This window comes from Quercus suber, unplaced genomic scaffold (assembly GCF_002906115.3).
Source record: "Quercus suber isolate HL8 unplaced genomic scaffold, Cork oak 2.0 scaffold_41, whole genome shotgun sequence".
Taxonomy (NCBI): Eukaryota; Viridiplantae; Streptophyta; class Magnoliopsida; order Fagales; family Fagaceae; genus Quercus; species Quercus suber.
Window position 1 is genome coordinate 952,988 of NW_027069506.1, and position 22,900 is coordinate 975,887.

The window sequence follows — 22,900 nt, forward strand, 5'->3', positions numbered from 1 at the left end:
TAGGATCAGCACCACATAAATTGAACATCTCTAGTGAGCCGACCAGAACTAATAAGACAAGCAGACCTACGAAAATCATTCATTTTTCTCACTCTCTTTAGTGTGGTTGGAGCTTTAGAAGTTGCAGGCATCCATATATTATATATAGGGGTTATGACTTATGCTGGCCATTATTTTCTAAGCATTTGGAAACATAGATATTGTTTTATTTGTTTGGACTTATCCTTGTTCAACTAACATGGGAATATGACATCTGCTCATTAGCAAACTACAATGTCATGTTTTCGACGCTACCAAGGAATAAGGGCAGCCCAGTTATAGAGTGTTAAAGCCCCGTGAGATACAAGGGTTGTGGGCTTGTGGCTACATAGGATGACATCGTGCACTCCTCCATTTTCAATCTGGCTTCAATAACTTTATTCTACAAACTGCCAAATTGTCCTCCGGAAATCAGCCTTAAAAATCTCCAGCTTTTTATATGCTTCTGAACAATGGATTACTCAAAACTTGATTGCTCCAACCCTTTTGAACAATGGACTCGAAATTCTTTTACTCCAACCAGAAATTGAAGAATTTAGATGGTTGGAGCCAGAAATATCAACAGGAATCAAAGAGATCAACGTAGGCGAATGATATGAAATGCCAGGTGCTAGGAACTTTATTCCTTGGCCTAGGAAACAACGGAAACCATTGCTCATTAGCCATTAACCATTAACCATCACTCATTAGTCATATTGACAACAAAAGTTGTCCCAGTTCTTTATTTTTGTATTATTTTCTTGGTTATCCTGAACTTGGTTTGGTATGAATAGATTACCTTTTTGGTCTTTTCTGTAAGATTCAAGTATTGAATATTGACACTAATAGTAAAATTAATTAATGTCTAAAGCATCTTTCTCACCTGGTCTGCACTAACTGACGTTGGTTTTCTATCAAAGAATCAAGTTTCATAAATAGCTATTATATTCATAGCTTTTGAGTGGAATTTGTGGTATGCCTTTGAGTCAAACTTAGAACCCCATGTCCTCTCCCTTATGTGTGCATTTGTTTCTAAAAAAAAATTACTATTATCATTATTATTTCTATGGAATAAAAACATACATTGGGTTTTAGTCTAAATTTTGAAATGTACCATTTTAGTCTTTTTGTAACCTTGTTATAATTGTTGCTTAGATGACATGATTTTTTTTTTTAGTTTTCTGTTGTGAAAAATGTTGTGAAAATTTGTGTCTGGCATTACTCTCTCCTTGAACTTAGCTTTGATGCAGGATGGGTCAGCAAACTGTGACCAACACATCCCTCTTCCTTACACCAAATTCTCATAAACCCTAAATCAATTCACCCCCAAATCCACAAATTTCTTAACACTGTTATCAGTGGTTCCTAGAAATTTTGAACATTAGTACTAACATGAAACAGATAAAAAATGAGATAATTGATCATATTATGAAGAAAGATACAGATGCTAAAGACATCTTTGGATCTGATCAAGGTCTAATTTTAGAAGTCTGCAGGACAGACCAACATAGGAACATAAATCTTTTATTTTATATATTTATCTCAATTAATGTTTATATATTTTGATGTCTCTCCACCTTGATTCCATGTAGTAGCTGATATTAGTCGGTGCAGCATAAACCCCACATTTGAAGTACAAGTCTCCTGGTCCTTCATCTTTTACTTGAAAATTTTGGACACCATCAATGAAAACAGTTACCATCCCCATATCAACATCATGAATTATATCAAGTCTGAACCACTTATCATAGAGATCAGTAGCCACCAGATCTCTACTGTAATACCTCATGTCCCTATCATAGATTCTTAGTATCAAAGTGGTGGCACCATGAGCTGCACCATGAATCTGTGCTACTGTAGCACCAGATGTTCCATTTTGAACAAAGCCATAGCCTTCAAATTGCATGAAGGTTTCACCCTTGTCACATTAGCAGAGTCAAATTTTGAGCAACAGAAACTATATGACATACCACTCGAGCAACGGTACAGTTCTGTTAATGGGGTTTACTGATTATGGGTCTATTCCGATGATAAGCCATATAATCCCAATAGTCATACCAAACCACGGACTAAAACTCGAATAAAGATCATATGTATGTATGAATTCATGTGTTTATTAATGCTCACAAAATGCAAAAGGATTAAGCAGCTGTTTCCTTTTGTAGGGGCTTGACTATTCAAGTGGAATCTGGCAATTTGAAGGCTATGGCTTTGTTAAAAATGGAACATCTGGTGCTATAATATCACAAATTCATGGTGCAAGAGAGATATTTTGTCAAGCACATAATGTGCATGTTCGAAAATGGGAATGAAAAATTATTTTGTAACATGAATCCACTCAAATATTACACAAAGACAAACTTTTTTTTTTTTTTGAGAAAGAGAACTGATAACATTAAACAACCCGAGGCTGAAAATCAGCTAAAACAAAAGAGGAAATGTCCGATGGATAGGAATCCATCCAAACTGAAATAGGAAAACAATGCCTAGCTCTCTGGGCAAGGGCATGTGCTACCGAATTACCCCGCCTACAGACATGAGAGAGAGAAATACTCGCAAAGGAGTTTACAATACATAAAAAATCTCAGATAAGATGACCACCTGAAGCGAGATCCCAGCCACCCCATTGAAGGGCCTTCATTACCAACTCCGAATCCCCTTCAAAAATCACCCTATTCAGACCAAGTTCCTGGGAGAAAAGAGCAGCACGTCTGGTAGCCAGCAGCTCCAGCGTCTCCACAGAGGGTGGTTTACTGATCTTCTCAGCCAGAGCAGCCCCCACCTCGCCATTGGAATTCCGAATAACCACCCCGATGCCAGCATCTGCAGATTCGCCAAACATAGCCCCATCAAAGTTAATCGTCCAGACCTCACGTTCAGGCGGACACCATCTCTTCGAAGCAACTTTACGGACAGAGGTGGAGCAATGCTTTTGAGTCCTATAATCGCGGATGTAGTCACGTGCAAAGCCAACAAGCTGGCCCAAAGGTCTGGTATTTTCATTCAACCTGGTTTTATTTCTATGAAACCACACAGACCACACTGTCGTGGCAAACAGAGCAACTGACTCAGGCTTTGTGAAGACCAGCTCTACCAACTCCTCAAAAGAAGTAAAGGCTGCGCCAGAACTAGGAATCCAGCCAAAGTCCTTCTCCCAAACCTCCTTTAAGCTGCTGCAACTCCACAGAGAATGAAGGCTGCCCTCAGAAGCAACCAAACAGCGAGAACAAGTAGCATCAGTTAAGATTTTACGTTTCACCAAATTCTCTTTTGTTGCTAGAGAATTTGTACATGCCCGCCAGAGAAAGTGCTTAATTTTTCCAGGGGCCGAAATTTTCCAAAGCTTTTTCCAAAAACCCCACTCATCCATACTAACTTGGAGCGAACTTTCAGCTGGATCCTGAACAACACACAGCAAACTATACCCGGTTTTAACTGAATACTTTCCAGATTTTTCAAGTGGCCATATCAACACATCAGATTGGGGAGTAGAGCAAAGCGGAAGAGATTTAATCTGAGCTGCATCGGGAGGGTGAAAGCATCGATCAATCAGCTGAATGTTCCACCACCCTGAAGTCCGATTTATAAGCTCGGAAACTGTAGCCTCTGGATGAAGCTCACCCGAGGAGGGAGATAAAACTCCATCCCCACATGGCAGCCACTTGTCACTGAAAATTCTAATAAGTTTGCCATCTCCAACCCTCCATCTTGCCCCTGCTTCAATTAAATGTCTAGCTTTCAAAATGCTTTGCCAAGCATAAGACCCCGAAGAAGTGGTGGCTTCAAAAATGGACCCATGAGGAAAAAATTTAGCTTTAAACACCTTGTAAAACAGTGAATGTTTATCGTGAGCCAACCTCCACACTTGTTTTGCGAGCAAAGCCTCATTAAACTTGCATAAATCCTTAAAACCCATACCACCCTCTTCTTTAGGTTTGCATAACACCTCCCATTTCTTCCAATGAATTTTTCGACGATCCCCCCTTTGACCCCACCAAAACTTACGGACAAGCATCTCAATATCTTGACAAAGACCAACCGGGAGGCGAAAACAACTCATAGCAAAAGTCGGAATAGCTTAGACCACGGCTTTAAGCAAAACCTCCTTACCGGCTTGGGATAAAAGTTTTTCCTTCCAACCTTGCAGTTTTCCCCAAACACGATCCTTTATATAATTAAAACTCGCCTTTTTGTGTCTTCCCACAACCGCCGGCAAACCCAAGTATTTCTCATACTCCCTTACTTCCGGAACCCCCAAGAGACTTTGCACTTGTAACTTAGCCGACTCCGTCACATTACCACCAAAGAAAATAGTGGTTTTGTTTGCATTTATTTTCTGCCCCGAAGCTCTCTCATACTTCCCTAGGATCTCAAGAATTTTTGAAACATCAGCCACTCTAGCACGACAAAAGAGGAGACTATCATCGGCAAACAAAAGGTGGGAAATTTTCGGCCCATACTTACAAAGAGAGAAACCCTCAAGGGACTTTGCAGCCACTGCCTACTCAAGCAAGCCAACAAAACCTTCCGAACAAAGAAGGAAAAGGTAGGGGGAGAGGGGATCCCCTTAGCGAATGCCTCTAGTTGGGGAAAAAGGTTCCGAAGGCTCACCATTTATCAGAACCGAGTAAGTCACAGATGTAACGCACTCCATAATCCAGCCGACCCACCTCCCATGAAAACCCATTTTCTCCAACACCTTTTTGAGAAACACCCATTCCAATCTATCGTAAGCTTTACTCATGTCCAACTTCAGAGCTAAGTGACTCACCTTACCCCCTTTCTTTCGCTTCATATGGTGAAGAGTCTCAAAAGCCACTAGGATATTATCAGAGATAGCCTTATCGGATTGAAAAGCACTTTGAGATTCTGAGATGATATGAGGTAAGACTTTTTTCAACCTATTAGCCAACACTTTTGATACAAGCTTATATAAAATATTACAGAGAGCAATGGGACGAAATTCAGAGACATATTCAGGGTTTTTAACTTTAGGAATAAGAGAAATAAAAGTATGATTCAGACCTGAAAAGAGACTGCCAGAGTTTAGGCAAAATAACACTGCCCGAACCACATCGTCGCCAATATCACTCCAAAATTTCTGAAAAAAGATGGGAGGCATTCCGTCAGGACCAGGAGCTTTAAGGGGAGCCATTTGATTCAAAGCACACTCGATTTCCACCCGAGAAAAGGGGCTAATCAAACTGTTATTCATATCTTCGGTAACAACAGATTTTATGGACTGAACAGCTTCATCCACTTCCGGCGGCCCAGACGAAAGGAACAAATTTTTATAATAATCCCGAACCATCAAAGATATGTTTCCTCCACCAGAAACCCACACACCCTCAGAGTTTCGGAGCTCCACAATTTTATTGCGACGAAAGCGTTGCGAGGCTCTTGTATGGAAGAACTTGGAATTACAATCACCGGAAATCATCCAATGCTCCTTACTTCGCTGCTGCCACATTTTTTTCATCTAATCGGAGGAGATCCACAATATCCGACTTAAGCTTTAAGAACCGATACACCTGTCTCCCTTGGGCAGCTTCACTTTCCGCCACTTTCAGCAACTTCTTTTTTTCAAAAATCTCTCGTCTCACATGACAGAAAGAGTTTCTACTCCAATTCAAGAGAATCTGTTGACAAGCCCCCAACTTTGCAACTACCAATTCCATGGGAGAGCCCAAAACTAATCTATCCCAAGTTTGCACCACTGTATCTCTACATCCCGAATCCTCAAGCCACATTTGCTCAAAGCGCCAAGGTCTCATGCTCTTAACTTCAAACCCCCTAAGACGAATGCAAATTGGATTATGATCCGAAGACACACAAGTCAAAGTATATACACACGTTGCCGGGAATAAATCATACCATTCCGCTATGCACACAGCCCTATCCAACCTTTCCCAAACCATACCCCCATTCGGATAACACCTAGACCAAGTGAATTTATTTCCAGCAAAGCCAAGGTCTAATAAGTTGCACTCATCCAGCACACCACGGAACTGCTCTATCTGACCATAGGGTCTAAGTCTACCTCCACTCTTTTCATGAGATTTCAAAATTTCATTGAAATCACCTCCACACAGCCATGGCAATGTTCCATATCTCTGCAGACCACGAATCAACTCCCACGTTTCAGTTCGCAAATGCGTTTCTGGTGCTCCATAAATTCCTGTGAAACGCCAAGCATTTTCCTTTCCTTTATTTATCACCGTATCTATATGATTCTGAGATGAGGATTCAATATCTAATATAAAACCCTCCTTCCAAAATATTGCTAAGCCACCCCCACGAGTAATCCTTGAAACTCCGTGGTAATGACTGAACTGAAGAGAATCCCGAATGTTGCTTAGCCTTGCTTCTTCCAACCATGTCTCGGCTAAAAACACGATTGAGGGATCTTGTGCCCGGACTAATTCTCCAAGCTCCTGAACTGTCTGCCGGTTCCCAAGCCCCCGACAGTTCCAACAAATGAGATTCATTGATCTTGGCGGGGCTGGGAACCAGCCTCCACCAATGTGACTGCATTTTCTTCATCAATCTGTGGTACCAACTTTGTTTTTTTTGAAACTCCTTGCTGATTTTTCTTTGACTGGGAAACCCTCTTTTTTCCTATGAAAACCTTCAATGATTCCTCAGGTTCAGAAGATAAACGGTTAATGCGAGTCCATGAAGGCTTTGATGGGAGTGAGGTACACATGGGCGAGTCCAAAGTATTTGTCAGATCAACAAAAGGGGGTCTAACTGTCCTACTAAAAGGTAATGGAGACTCACCCGTGGCTAAGGGCTGAAATGGGCTTACAACTACACCTCCTTTTTTATCCCCGGGCTTGGCTAAAGAGGCAGACTCCATTTTTATGAAAGACTCCAAATTTCCCTTCACAGCTCCTAGCCCATCACCCAAGTCTGAGGGCTGAATTGGACTTTCAAATACACCTCCTAATTTATCCACAGACTCACCCGTGACTAAGGGCTGAAATGGGCTTACAACTACACCTCCTTTTTGGTCCCTGGGCTTAGCTAAAGAGGCCGACACCACTTTTATGAAAGACTCCAAATTTCCCTTTATAGCTCCTAGCATATTTCCCAAGTCTGAGGCCTGAATTTGACTTTCAAAAGCCCCTCCTAATTGGTCTCTAGACTTTGCTAAAGTGGGTCAAATTTTTTGTGTCTCTAGGTTCTTAAAAAAAAAAAAGTCTCCTCTGTTGCTAGCGAAAGTTGGGTTCTCCAACTTTTCCTAGGCTGAGGAAGGAGCCGATCCCTTCTTTTGAAGGCTAGTCAGTCCCTGTTTAGCCACCATTTGGTTGCTACAGGCTAGTGGTTTTTTCCTGTGGGGGTTTGGGAAACACTTTTATTTCTTAATCTCATGGAGGAGATTATGGTGGGATGGGATAATATGTCACTGCAGGGACCGGAGGAAGATAAGTTCGATCTCCGGTCTGATATGGGGTCAAAGGAGTTTATTCTTGCTGCAAAGTTTTACATAAGAAGGATCCTTAACGTTGATGCCGTAGCTCGTAATTTCTCTCAACTATGGCGTACCCGAAACGGTTTTAAGATTAAAGATCAAGGTAATCACATTGTTCTTTTCATCTTCGAAAATAAGTTTGACTGTGACAGAATCTTCTCCTCTCAGCCCTGGAGTTTCGATAAATTTTTAGTGGTTTTTCAGAGGTACGATAACAACATCCATGTTCGAAATCTGAACTATGAGAGAGTTCCTTTCTAGGTGCAAGTTTATGATATCCCGATCACTTTTATGAACAAAACAGTGGCTGAAGGGTTATGTTCAGGTATTGGGGAAATATGTCCTTCTGAGTTCTCAATCATGGAGGGGGGCGATCATGTTCGTGTCCGTGTGATTATAGACATTTCAAAGCCTTTGAGTCGCGGTCGTAAAATCACTCTCGAGGGGGGTACCATGGGATGGGTCTCTTTCAAGTACGAAAGGCTGCCCAGCGTTTGTTATTGGTGTGGTTGTTTAAATCACAGTGATAAAGATTGTGAGAGATGGATCATCAGTGAAGGCACACTCACGGTAGAAGACCGGAATTATGGGGCGTGGCTATGTGCTCCTTTATCAAATCAAATTTGAAAATCCACCATTGCAATTCCGGGTTTCTATCAACAGAAGAAAGAATCAAAGTTTTCTAAAGAAGCCGGTTATGAACCTTTTTCAACATTTCATCAAGCTTCCTCGCCGGAGTTCGGAGTCCCAACCACACCATTGGAAAAGGTAACCTCGGGTACTCTGTTTTCAAATATCTCAAATATTGCTGTAAATCCTGTTGTCAGGGAGTTGGAAGATCCTCCGCCGGGTTTTGGGGAACAGCTAAGTTCAATTAAAAAATTTGGGAATACTTTGTACGATATTGTTGCTGAAAAGGAAAAAGGTGAAGTGATGGAAGCTGCGGATGGAAATATGGAGTTGTTTAATATTAAGGAGCCTGACACAAAGACAAACTAAGTACATTACAATTGACAAAATTTTCATAAATCAAAATTTCTAGGAACTTCATTAATCAAAATTTCAATGATTATACTCTTACATTAATTGACAATAGATCCCTATCCAAAAATTAAAAAATAATAATAATAAACAATAGGTCATGAGTTATACATATTGACATGATCTTGAATAAACTCTAAACAAAATATCTAATTAAAAGAAAAATTGTCAAATAAAAAGGCCAAAATTAGTGTCATCTAAATTCCATATCTCTATTTTTTGCATCTTCGACTCTGCTACTGACAATATTGTGTACCCATTCTCTTCATTGACTACTGCTACTTGCTCCCTCATTGCCACTACCACTACATTTGTTCCTATTAGGAAAACAGAGAAAAGAAGATTTTGGACTTGGAGAATTTCTGTATATTACCTCAATTGAAGATTACAAAGGCTAAGAGTATATATATACAAGGAAAGCAAAACAGGGGAAATGAATTAACTAATTAACTAACTAATCTACCAGAATTTCCCTTCAAACCTGATTAATAGAATTAACCACCACACACGTGTTATCCACATGCTAATTACTACGACTTATACATAGTGATGCAAAGCTACATGTCGTAGTATAAAATAAAACAAATACAGTGTACAGTGTATTGTCGTTTAAGCAGCAGACTTAAGAGTCTTCTTCTTCCCTTGATCCTTGCTTCTGTCATGATCCTTTCTATCCTTCTTTGTAGAGTCTTAACACCCCCCCTCAAGTGGAAGAGCGGTATGAATATTGATCATATTCAACTTGGACACAAAAAAGGAAAATTGATGAGCATTCAAGGCCTTTGTCAACAAATCTGCAATTTGGGAATTGGTTTTAACATGTAACATTCTGATATACCCTTCCAAAACCTTATCCCTCATTAGATGGCAATCTATTTCAATATGCTTCGTTCTTTCATGGAAAACCAAGAATGCAGCTATGTGAAGAGCTGCTTGATTGTCACAGAACAGAAGGGCTGCTTGAGGATGCTTGGCTTGAAGATCACTAAGCAAATACAAAAGCCAAATGACCTCACAAACAACTACTGCCATGGCTCGATACTCTGATTCTGCTAAGGATTTTGAAACTGTTTGTTGCTTTTTAGACTTCCAGGAGACTAGAGACTCACTAAGAAAGACACAAAACCCAGTCATAGACCTTCTAGTGTCAGGACAAGAAGCCCAGTCTGCATCTGTGAAGGCTTTCAAGTGCAAGTCTGACTTGCTTGAAAAGAATAGACCTTGACATGATGTTGTCTTGAGGTATTGCAACACTTTATTGGCTACATGGAAGTGTGGTTCTCTAGGATATGCCATGGATTGACTCAAACGATTCACAACAAAAGTTATATCAAGTCTGGTTATGGTTAAGTATAGAAGCCTTCCTATAAGCCTCCTATAGGAACTAGGATCTTGCAAAACTTTACCTTCATACTTACTGAGCTTGACATTAGGATCCATTGAAATTTTAGCTAGTTTACACCCCATCATGCCAGCCTCTTTCAATAGATCTAGTATGTACTTCCTTTGACACAAGCTAATGCCACTTGCAGGCTTTGCTACTTTGAGACCCAAAAAGAACTTTAAGTCACCCAAATCCTTCAATTTAAACTATTGATCAAGAAGAACCTTTAATTCATCCATTGCTTGCTTATTGTCACTAGCAATTAAAATATCATCAACATATACTAAAAGAGTAATGAATGAAGTAGAAGTCTTCTTAGTAAACAAAGAGTAATCTGCTCTAGATTGAGTAAAGCCTAGCATGAGTACAACCGTGGAAAACTTAGCAAATCACTGTCTGGAAGCTTGTTTCAAACCATACAAGGATTTGACAAGGTTGCACACAAGCCCTCCCTTGCTGTGGAAGCCTAGTGGAAGGTCTATATATACCTCTTCCTTCAAATCACCATGAAGGAAGGCATTGTTACTGACATAGATACCAGCCTTGCACAGTAGCTACTGTAAGGAGGCATTTGACAAAAACCAACTTTGCAACAGGAGAAAAAGTCTCCAAATAATCAAGGCATTCCTTTTGAGTGAAGTTTTTGGCAACCAACCTGGCCTTATACCTCTCCACACTCCCATCAGACTTATATTTCACCTTATACACCCATTTACATCCAATAGTTTTCTTATGAGAAGGCAAAGGAGTGAGAACCCCAGTATGGTTAGCTTCAAGGGCAGAAATCTCAACAGCCATAGCTTCTTTCCACTTGGGATCTTTGACTGCCTGGTGATAGAACTTTGGTTCCTCAATTGAGGAAATCATATTGCAGAAATGCAAGTGTTTAAAAGACAATCTGTGAGAAGACAAGTAGGAAGACAAAGGATGGGCAATATTGGAAGAGACTTGATTACATTTGTAAGCATCTAAATAAGCTGGTTTATGACTGACCCTAGTAGATTTCCTAAGGGAAACAGGCTGATTAGAATTAGACAAGGAATTGAGCTGATCAGGCAACACAAGAGGTTGATCAACAGATATGGAAGATGGCTAATTAGGTAACCCATCAGGGTGATCAACAAACATGATTTCATGAAATAATAATATCGAGATCTTTCGCTCTTCTTTTTTTTTTTTTTTTTTTTTTAACCTACTGTAAAACGAACACTTGGGACTTAGAACACTTTGCCCGGTGCGCCGGCCAGCACCCTAATCCCTTCCCACAGACGGCGCCAATTGTAGGGACTCAATTTGGATTGACCCTGAGTGACGGGTTTTTAGCCCAATAAGCCCCAAACAATAAATTTATAGAGGGTGGGCTAAGAGGTTTAGGTGTTGGCCGTCGATCACCACGCATGAACTTTTTCTATAAAAAATGCTAAGGGTTTTTTTTATAAACGGGGGAATACTCCTCGGCCTGTGGCCGAGGAGGCCTGATGGTTCTCTCATTTTTTCTTTTTTCTTCCCCCTGCCTTTCCTTACTTTACTAGCTTTTCTTTTATAGTTTTCATCTTCCTATCTCCTCCTTCCATCTGTTGATCACCTATTAGCTTTTTCTCTGGTCGCCCGTCCCATCAGAGGCCTTATCGGTACTCAAGTGGTTCACTCTGATCAACGTTATCCTGCCAAGGGGTTACCTCCCCATTAATGCGGCCAGGGGGAGTTAGTTGAATGCATTAAATGTGAGAATGACAGCTTACTTTGGGGTTAGCCTCTCCCTAAAATCCCCCTCGTCAGGCCGAGGATGAGGTGGTCCTCGGTGTGGATTGGGCAAAGAGGCTTTCCCCAATTCAGCCTAACAACAAAAAATGGCCTATGCACCTCGGCCTGGACCTTGGGCTCGTTTCATGATGGGCCGAGGCTACCAGGCTCATAGGCCCCACATGTATATATGTCAAAAACAATTTCTAAACTTTCTGGTTCTTTTTTTTTATAGCAGACCGATAAGGCACAAAAGGTTAGAGAGAGAGAGAGAGCAACAGTCTATATGGCCAAGTCACAAAAGGCCCAACTGCTTGTGCACACGTGCTCTTTATTTAATTACTTAAAAGTCCATTATAAAATTCACAATAACAAATGGTTGACATATTTCCTACTAAAATCGGATGATATAGAAGAATGAATATTTTGAAAAACTTCCAGAAAATCAAATAAACAGTATAAACTTATGCGAGAAAGGAAAACATTCAATTCTCCCTAATAATGTAAATCTCACGTCAAACAATAATAACTAAGATAAAATTAATAAATAAATAAATAACACAGATCACCAAGATAAATAAATCTTCTAAAGCCTTTTCTTTTTTCTGAAGAAATTAAAACAAACAACGGATTTTAGAAGCAAAAATGCATTTCATTCTTACAGTAAAGTCTGCAAAGAAAGACAACTTACTTTGAGGTCAGATAGCAATTGCCTATTGGTAGCATCAGCTTCAGCTTCAGCTTCGTCATTACCAGCAAGGGGGATATCATCCTGGTAGCCATTACCAACAGAAGCTGGTTGTCTTGCAATCCAAATGGTCCAAATCCTTATGCAGATACGTATTAACCGTATGAGTTGAACAACAAAGCCGGCAAGGGACCCAACTACTTCAGCAATGAGTTGTAGGACCAGCACAACTTGCTGAATTCTGAAACAAAAAGGAATTTAGTTAGAATAACAGTAAAACATTCAGAGCGTGAGTCAATAATGAGTTATGAGGGAAGAAGAAGTTGGAATACTCTCTAACCTATTATGTGCCATTGGCATTGTTGTGCTTATAAAGAAGAAAGTTAGTCTAATTTTATGTTGCTGTATTGGCTTAATGGATCTAATTTTATGTTGCTGACTGCTGACAATTTGTCAATATCAGTAGTTTTTGCAATTCTTAGCCCGAATTGTGTAATACTGACAAGTTGCTGACGATTTGTCACCGAACCTGAGCAGTGTTGCCGTTTGTCAATATCAGTAGTTTTTGCAATTCTTAGCTTGTCAATGTCAGTAGTTTTTGCAATTCTTAGCCCGAATCGTGTAACACTGACAAGTTGCTGACAATTTGTCACCGAACCTAAGCAGTGTTGCCGTTTGACTTTTTTGTTTCGTTGCCAACAAGCAACTTTTTTGTTCATTTTATTTCGGAAATTACCAAATAATAAATACGTTAATGTCATGAGACTCACAACCATATATTAACCATTAATCTTTACTATTTTTATCTTATATGGGATTTTGTCATTTAATTAACTAGGTAATTTACAGCAATAATATTCTGAACCATTTACTTTGCTTCTAGCTTATCTTCCTCAACAACAAAAGAAAACGCAAATAATTATAATTGTTTTACCTCTCAAAATTATTCTTAATTTGTTTTTAAGAGACTTATGTTCAACAAATTATAAGAATTCATAATAAAGTTTATATATATATATATATAATTAATTAATTAATACACAACTCAATTAATACTACATTAAAATATTAACTTTTATTATTTTCTCTAAAAAAAAAACGTAAAGTTCATTTGATTGTAGGAACAAAAGGATGTCTCTAATGCATTATTAACAATTACAAGATTTAATTCATCAATGGTACAATTTCATGGCCCTAGCTAACTTCACCTCGACCTATATTGTTCTTGCGCCATGCTTAAATGTTATATTGAATTGATCCCTAAAACTTCGGAGAAAATTGCTTTTTGCCCCTTTCTGAAAAAAAAAATCCAGCATTTTGCCCTCTTTCTCAAACTAATTAGGGATATGTCCTTCTTTTGAAAATCGAGTTTTTTGAAAATCGATTTAGGCCCTATAGCGGCGTTTTTAAGGACCCTATAGTGACGTTTTAAGGTCCTATAGTGACGTTTTGTAACTCGATTTTCATAAAGTCGAGTTACATGCAATTTTTTTTCTTTTTTTTACCTATAACTCGACTTTATGAAAATCAAGTTACAAAACGTCACTATAGGTCCTTAAAACGTCACTATAGGATTCCTAAAAACGGCGCTATAGGGCCTAAATCGATTTTCAGAAACTCGATTTTCAAAAGAAGGGCATTTCCCTAATTAGTTTGAGAAAGAGGGCAAAATGCTAGATTTTTTTTCAAAAAGGGGCAAAAAGCAATTTTGTCCCTAAAACTTCATAGTAACTTTATTGTAACAAAATTTTGTTGTGTTACACACTTACACTAGTATTTAATGATAATAAAATCTTTTAAGAACACCTTGTTAAGGGACTATGTTTTATGTCCATAAAACAACGAAGAGAAGGATATCTCAAATGCATTATCAAACAATAAACAGTTAGAAGATTTAGTTGATCAACCGTATGATTTATGAGCCAAACTTAGCTGCCTATATATTGGGCTGGTTATGTGCTATGCTTAAATTGTTGATTGAATTGATCCTAGTAATTTCATAGTGTGTGTGTATATATATTTCAAATAAGAGATTAATATTTGAACACTGGATGTTTGAAATACTCAAAAGTGCCAAGCCAATTGACAAAAAGGTCATTGGTAATTCGGTGCAATCTTTTCATTACAACATAAATTTTGTTGTTACACAATAAAATGTTTTGAAATACTTTAACGTATGCCAAATGTCATTAGCTCAATTGTTACTTCTAGATGTTGAAATCCCCCTGCTCATAATTATTGAATCATCCAAAAAAATTTGTTTGACACAATAATTCTAACACATGTACACGTATATGTACAAATATATAATTACACACACATTTAGAGAGTTATGAGGGAGCAAGAGATTGAAATACTCTCTCACCTATCCGCCACTGCCATGGATGGAAATTTTACAGAGTATTGTGGGATATCCTCCTGGTGGCCATTGCCAACAAAAGCAGGTTGTCTTCCAGTCAAAATGGACCAAATCCCTATGCATATGCGTATTAACCGTATGAGTTGAACAACAAAGCTGGCAAGGGACCCAACTACTTCACCAATGAGTTCTAGGACTAGCACAACTTGCTGAATTCTGAAACAGAAAGGAATTTGTTAGAATAACAGTAAAACTTTCAGAGCGTGAGTCAATAATGAGTTATGAGGGAAGAAGAAGTTGAAATACTCTCTCACCCATCATGTGCCATTGCCATTGTTGTACTTGTAAAGCCCTTGCCCTACAATCCCCATTTATGTTGCTGAATTTTGTTGTGCTTGACAAGTATCGCCCTTTGCAAACCTATGCAAAGTTCGACTATTAACCTGATATTGACCTGACAGTAAGTATCGCACTTTGCAAACCTATGCAAAGTGCATTTATGTATTGAATCAATCTTACTGGGGTCTGGCCGTTTTAATCGTTCCCTATACTATGTCGTTATGTGTTAGTTTAACAACGATATATTAACCATTTACTATTTCTATTACTATCCTATGTGGTGGGATTTATTTTTTATTTTTTATTTTTATTTATAGAAGTTCTATGTTGGAATTAATCATTTAAATAACTAAATTATATATTTATCGATATGATAAATTTTAAAATAAATGGAAATTATCTATTTGGTTCATGATAATTAGTATTATAGTATTTATTATCCTATCAGGATTTTAATCCAAGATTACATAAGAATACTTATACACATTTTTTTTAATAAACATATATTTATTACATATCATGCCTTATATTTTAAATCAATTTAGGAGTGTGTTCTACTCCTCCAAATTGATATTTGTGAATCATTTAGCTTGCTTTGAGTTTATCTTCCTCCACAAAAACATAATATGCAAATAATTATAATTGATCTATTTTTCAAAATTAGTCTTGATGTGTTTTTAAGAGATTTATATACAACAAATTATTCATTCAAAAAATATATATACATCAAAATCTAAGATTCGCACTAAATTAAATAAGCCTCTACCAATGGTATACAACTCAGTTAATAGTTAATATTACGTCAAAATTGCTAATTTTTATCATTTTCTCTAAAAGCAAATGTGTAAGTTCGACTGTAATTGATATCCATAGCATATGATGACTAGGAAGGGGAGGATGACTTAGCCATGAACCCATTTGATGTTTCTCAAAAAAATGAAAAAAATACAAAAAAGCTACCTACCAACCATACCAATAACCAACTTGGCAAAATTTGATTTACATATAGATAGGCAAAATTTGATTAATATATAACTCGGGTGAGCTTTATGTCAAGTCATCCTTTGGAAAGCTTGATATCTTGCCCATGAGTTTAAACTTTGACGCAATTCTATTAAAAGTGTTGTACTTTATGCTTTTTATCTAAATTCAAACAATTTTTTTTTTGAGAATCTAAATTCAAACAATTGATTACTCTAAATGTAATTTTTTTTAAAGAAAATAACATTATTTATGTTTTATTGGTCAATGCAATAATGTGTTTAATTTTAATTAAGAAACAGAAAATACAACAAATAAAAAATTGTACCTAAACTTGTCTAGATATATAAACACATTCTAAAAAAGTGTAACAAATTAAATAAATATATATTATTTTAAAGAAAAATATATAAATAAATATATACTTACTAGTAAAAATACAAGATTAAATCAATATTGCATTAGAAATTATTAATTTTGATCCTTTTCTAAAATTATCCTTGTTGGCTTGTGTGAAAATAATTTAGTGTAATCAAGGCCATCTTGTTATTTTCTGAACAAGAAAAAAAGGCCATCTTGTTAAGTATAGTCTTAGCCCAATAGATCTATATATTTATTTTATGGTCCCACTTACAATCAATTAGTTGTTTGTTTCCTGGTGGATAAATTCAAGTGCTTTAAACTCAAGGAGCATTGTTTTATTCATTGAAAATTTTAGCAATACATTATGTTTTGGTCTTTTTTAGTCCTTATTCATTGGACTGAAACAAAATCACTCATTGGCTTTGGAAATTTATGCTTTTTTAAGGTGCAGGATGATTGGAAATTTTATGTGTCACGTTGCCATTTGGAAATTTCAACATAAGACCACTTGCACAATTATACAAGAGTTTGAAAGAGTAGGTAACTTTTATTATTAAAAAATAAACAAAAAGGAAAAGGAAAAAAAAAACAGAAAAGAAAGAAAGAAAGAATAATCAAACCTATTTTAATTTGTTGAGTGTTGTCCTTGTATTGCTTTATATCTCTCTACAAATCAATTAGACCTATATTTTATTTTGTAGATCAATTACAACAATTTGGTTGTTTTCTTAAAGGTAAAGTTAGGTGTCATATTCAAACTTACTCCGCGTAGTTTTATTCATTGAAAATTTTAGCAATATTGCGTTTTGGGCTTTCTAATTCTTTTTATTCATTGGAATGAAACAACATCAGTCCTTGGCTCATTACTTGATGCCCTACAATAGGATGATTTTATATTGAATTGATCCACGAAACTTCATAAATTGATGTGAATAAAAAACCTTCAGAAGAATTAGTTGTCAATTCAAGTTTGTTTATTGTTATTCGTAGTTTAAGCATGAGCATTTTAATGGTATAGATCAACCGTATATATTATTATGAATCTCTTGCTGTGTAACATGATATATAAGCAATATATTAGCATGTTTACTTTCATATTGTTAAAATTTACATAGGATTTGACTTTGCAATTGGAAGGGTAAAGTGATCCAACGTTCCTCCTTAAACAATTCATTTCTTTGCCAGAGATGGCCTAAAAAATTTTGCTGCTGATCCACGATTGGAACATTTCATCATTAATATCACCACCACACATTGCAAGTTGATTGGAAATTTTATGTACTAGGCTAGTGTGGGGTGATGGAATTTTTAAGGGTTAAGGTGTAAGGTGATTGGAAATTTTGTGTCACACTGCCTCTTGAAAATTTCAACAAAGGATCACTTGCACAATTTTACGAGTTTTTGTTTTGTTTTTTTTTTTTTTTTCAACACAATTATACAAGAGTTGGAAAGAGTACTAGAGTAGGTAACAAGTTAGAGGATTCATGGCTCATGCTCATAAAAAAAATTATATAAACAAATATTCTTTGCATTTTTCCCATCTCATTCCTCACCCTCTCAATCAGGGCTCAAGAGTCACTGGCACTATAAATCTTGATGAGAATTCCCTTATAATCTCTCATAATTCAATTTTGTTAGGTAAAGCAGTAATAGTGAAAGAAACAAACTATCACTTTTTTATCCTAATTTTCTTTTCCACTATTGTTTTCTTTTCATGAGGGCATTGCTTCTTCATCCTTTATTTCTTTCTAGTTTCTAGTGGTTTATTTATGGCTGGCACTAAAATGAGTAATTTTTTTTTTTCTTTACCATGGTTGTTATTTTTGTGATCAAATTGACAATTAATTGATTGGAATAGTGTCTAGATTTTTTTTTTATTCACACTTTTAATTGTCGGTTTCTAGAGAATTATATGGCCCAAAGTAAATTTAATAGTTGGGTTAAAATGATGGCCAACCTATTAAAACCAGACATCTTCGATTCTCATCCGCTAAAAATGTTAATCTTTTGGGCTACTTTTTTTTTTTATATAAGAATTTTTTTGAGCTACTTATCCCAAACATAAAAAAAAAAAAAGGACAAGGAAAACTTATCCCAAAAAGACAACCCTTATTTGGTTTGTAAAGAAAAACAAAAAATGGAAACCCATTTCTAGATCATACAAAAGAGCGAGTAGATCTGCATCAATCATAATCTTTGATCCACGATTAAGAAAACAACTAAGAACCATTTCCCCAAAATACAAAGGATGAAAAAAAAGTGACCTATCCATGTTTGATTTGGGGTTTCTATAAAAATCCATATCTTTTCTTCTCTGCTCTTCTCAAAAAAAAAAAAAAAAAAAATCCATATTCTTTTGTTTCTGGGCCCAAAATGGAAGATTTTGTTTTGGTGGCCCAAAACATTTTCCCAAACCGACCAGTAGAAAGAAAAAGGCCCAAATCCACACTATTATTTATAAACCTCAACAAGTTCTGGAGAAAAACAAAGCGTGACTGGCACGAAAACAATTGCAAAAACAAACAGGTAAAATTATCCTAAGCCCTCAACAAGTATTGGACTAAAATTATTCATGGAACATTCCAAAGCACAATAGATCCTCACACAATATGAATTTTACGAAATGAAAAAAGAAAAAGAAAAAAAGAAGATACCGTGGACAGTATAAGCTACGTAATTCAAAGTTCAAACAAACCAACAAAAACAGTAAAGCCTACATATTGGAGGGTAAGACAGGGTCAATGTTCAGAGTAACTAATTACTATCTATATTAGCATTTTGGCATTTGACCATATCGAGGCATTTTAGCATATTTTAGATTTGTTAATTGAGGCATTTTAGCATAGACAGGGTCGACGCATTTTAGATTTGTAGATTTGCTAATTGAGGCAAGTGTAAGGCTTGGCATTTATTTGACTTGGTTAATATTCAAAACTAGTACATCAATGTATTAACGACAAAACCATTTATTAACCATTTACCTTTATTATTTCTATTCTATGTGGGATTTAATCATTTCACTAACTAGGTAATTGATAAGTGAATTTTAAAACTATAACATTTTTTTTCTACTTATGGCGTTCGCTTTTTATAATTGTGCTCTTTATCATCGACTAAGACACCGATAGATTTTTGGTGTATGCAAGAATTGAATCTTAAATCTCTTATTCAACTATTTTATAGAAAGATGTATGAAAAAAAGTTTTGGAGTAGGATTCCCACACTTCTTCTTAGGATAACTCCATCAATGATGGAGTTCTAACTCTATTCAAAATGGTGAATTTTGTTGTATTATCAATGATTTAAATAAATATCGAAAGGGTTGTAGTAAAAAAAAAAAAATTGTTTAAATATTGATCTATTCATTTCAAAATGGATGGGGATATGATTGTAAAAGGTTTAGCTCTTTTAGCTTTTGGGTAAAATTTAATAATTTGAATTCATTATGATTTGGGATTACTACATTTTCTAATCACATAATACCTAGAAGTGTGATGAAAAAAATATTTCATCTACAAACGCATAATATTTATTATACCCCTAGGTATTTTGTGATTGGAAAATGTAGTAATCCCAAATTATAATGGATTCAAATTATTAAATTTTACCCAAAAAATAGAAGAGCCTCTGAGCGTGCGCTCACGCATGTGCTCAAAGGCTAGTATATATATATATATATATATACATATATAGTAAGGAGAAAATGGGCATTTGCCCATTTCGTCAAAACTTTTCAACAAAAATGTCCCATATCTGAAATTATTTAGGAAAATACCCCTATTTTGAAACTAAATTTTCTAAAAATTGAGTTTCAATTTAAAACTCGATTTTTGGAAAATTGAGTTATAGCGAATTGAAAATTAAAAAAAAAAAAAAAAAAATATTATTTTTAGTCAATTTTACTTCTTTTTTTTTTTTTTTTTTTTTGGGAAGGAAACTGAATTTCATTTAAAGAAAAAACTCAGCCAGAATTGGCTAAAAGAACAGAAACAATGGGAGGGGGAACATCCTCCCTCCAAACAACTAAGCCGCTAACATGTTTCACATGTCTAGCAAGGTTGTGAGCTACAGAGTTTCTTTTTTGCTTAACATAAAAGAAATTACAATTAAGAAAAGAGTCTGCATGGAATCTTATTTCGTCAATAAGGTTACCAAAGGTTGCAAAGGATTGCTCTGCATCCTAAGGGCACGGGTAATGATCTCTGAATCACCTTCCAAAGTAATGGAGCTCAAATTCAACTCCTCAGCAAGGAGAATGGCCTGTCGAGCTGCTGCTGCCTCCACTTCTACCACTGACTGAGGAAGGGTAATCCTTTCAACACTGGATGCTACCACTCGGCCTGCACTGTTCCTGATGACAGCACCTAATTCGGCCTCATTGGTTTCACGAAAAACTACTCCATCATAGTTTACTTTAACCTGTTTGGATATATGCCACCACAAATAATATTTATATATATAGACACACACACACACACACACACAAGCCTCTAAGCACGCGTATTGCTTCTATTTTTTTGGTAAAGACTAATAATTTGCATCCATTATAATTTAAAAATATATCTTTTTATTTTTCAAAAAAAATAAAAAAGATAAACTTTAAAGATAAGCAATTTCTTTTTTGAATATGAAGGGAAAAAAAATCCTAAATTTTATGAATTTTTTTTTAATTCAAAACAAAATTTGTTATTTGACATTTATGACCTTATTTCTAAATGAAGTTATCCTTCATTAATGAGGGTATTTTTAAACCACATAAAAATTTAGTTCAAAGAGGGGAATCCTCTTATATATAGTATAGATATATACCCTAACAATATCTATTGAATTGTATTTTAATTAATTATTAGATTACTTATGATGCCACCCGTCAAGAACCTTGTATCTAAATAGCATAACCTCTTCTCTCTTATTAGATAAATTAGGATTTGAATTCCTCCTTCCTCCATTATTAAACTTTTGAGTTATAACAAAGATTATGATATCATCACGAATGGACTTCCAATTGAATCTCAATCTACCTTCAAAACTTTAAGAATTTCCTTTTCTCAATTATCAAATGGTTCAGTTTTTAAAATGTTGTAGTCATTGTACTAATAATAAAATAATTAAAAACCTCTCTGGGGTTAATTTGGAAAGTAACATTTTTTTTTTTTTTACTCTTGTTTTCAAAACACATTCAAAATTAGATCCCCAAATAACTTTAAAATGGTACTATTTAAATAATAATTATTAAAATAATATTGTTTTGCAAAATTTTTGCTCCTCTCATTATTACTTTCCCGCTCTCTCTCTCTCTCAAATCAATAACCTTTTTTTTCTTTTTTCTTTTTTTCAAACCAGTTACGCTACAAGTGGGCCGGTGTCGGTGTGTTGACTGCCTATCATTAGACCATGATATGATTTTTGTAGACTCTCTTCCACTCCCTTTACATGGATTTTATTTTTCTATTTTTTTTACAATCCATCTTTACATGGATTATGAATCTTGAAAGTTGATACAATGAGGACTCGTGACAAAAAGAAGAATATGACGACAGCATGTAAAGTTAATAGGACTTATATTTGTCATTGATCTTATCCATACAATTATGGGTATCCACGAGTCAGTCCAGGTCAGGTTTATGCACAACCCGAAATTGACCTAACCAAATTGGGTGTGCAATTTCTAGACCTGCTGCCAACTGGTGAAGGACTCAAGTTGGATTGGTCAGGTTCTTATCAGGCGGCGGTCGATCTCAGTCAAGTCAAGGAGGAGGAGATTTGGACAGAACTCGCCAGATCTGGCTGAAATCTGGCCAAAATCTGGCCTAATCTAACCAGATTTTGTCGAAATCCTCTAGCTCTCGTCGAGATCTCACTGGATCTAGTGAGATCTGACCGAATAATAATTCAAAAGACAACGAACGGTGGCTTTTGGTTGGTGGAGATTGGTTGGGTCAGTTGGAGTCAGATTTTGAAGCAACGACCCGCTGGAATCGGTTTCTGGAAGTCGAACCCTGCTATCAACCATCACAAGCCTAAGATCTAGTGGTTTTCGGGTCGGTCTGGCAGGTGGGTTAGACAGGCCTACATACAATATCATCAATCAACATATATCCAAAATCCCTAACAATTTTCTTGACAGTTTAGTGAGAGTCCTCTATATAGCAGAACCCCTGAAACTATCAGACACTTGTTACAACTTACAGCCCATGGTTGTCTTAGAACTTAAATACGGTGGGGTTCACGCATTAGATAGCTCTACAGCCTCTACCAAAATTCTATCTATTCATTTTTTTATGGCTGGATTAAAAGTTGAGTAATGCTAGGAGCATAACCTTTTCCACAACTTTTACCACAATTTTTATTCACGTGGTAAGTTGTAAGTAGTGGAGTTGTGGACCTAACACTTTTACTCCACCACTCACGATTTGTCACGTGAGTAAGTTATGGCAAAATTTGTGGTAAAAGTTGTGATCATAGCATTTTCAGCATTTTTCTTAAAACATGTCACTGGATTGAAACTTG

At 36.2% G+C, this 22,900-nt stretch overlaps 1 protein-coding gene across 1 annotated transcript; it reads right to left on the minus strand.

The window, feature by feature from the left end:
• Nucleotides 1–1,564: 1,564 nt before the first annotated feature.
• LOC111990242 (citrate-binding protein-like) lies at nucleotides 1,565–1,924 on the minus strand. The gene has a single exon (XM_065771269.1). It carries the CDS (start codon nucleotides 1,922–1,924, stop codon nucleotides 1,565–1,567), a length of 360 nt encoding a protein of 119 aa, XP_065627341.1.
• Nucleotides 1,925–22,900: the final 20,976 nt, after the last annotated feature.

What these genes read in the sequence shown, in the direction of transcription:
- LOC111990242 (XM_065771269.1), bottom strand. Translation starts at nt 1,924, where the DNA reads ATGCAATTTGAAGGCTATGGCTTTGTTCAAAATGGAACATCTGGTGCT.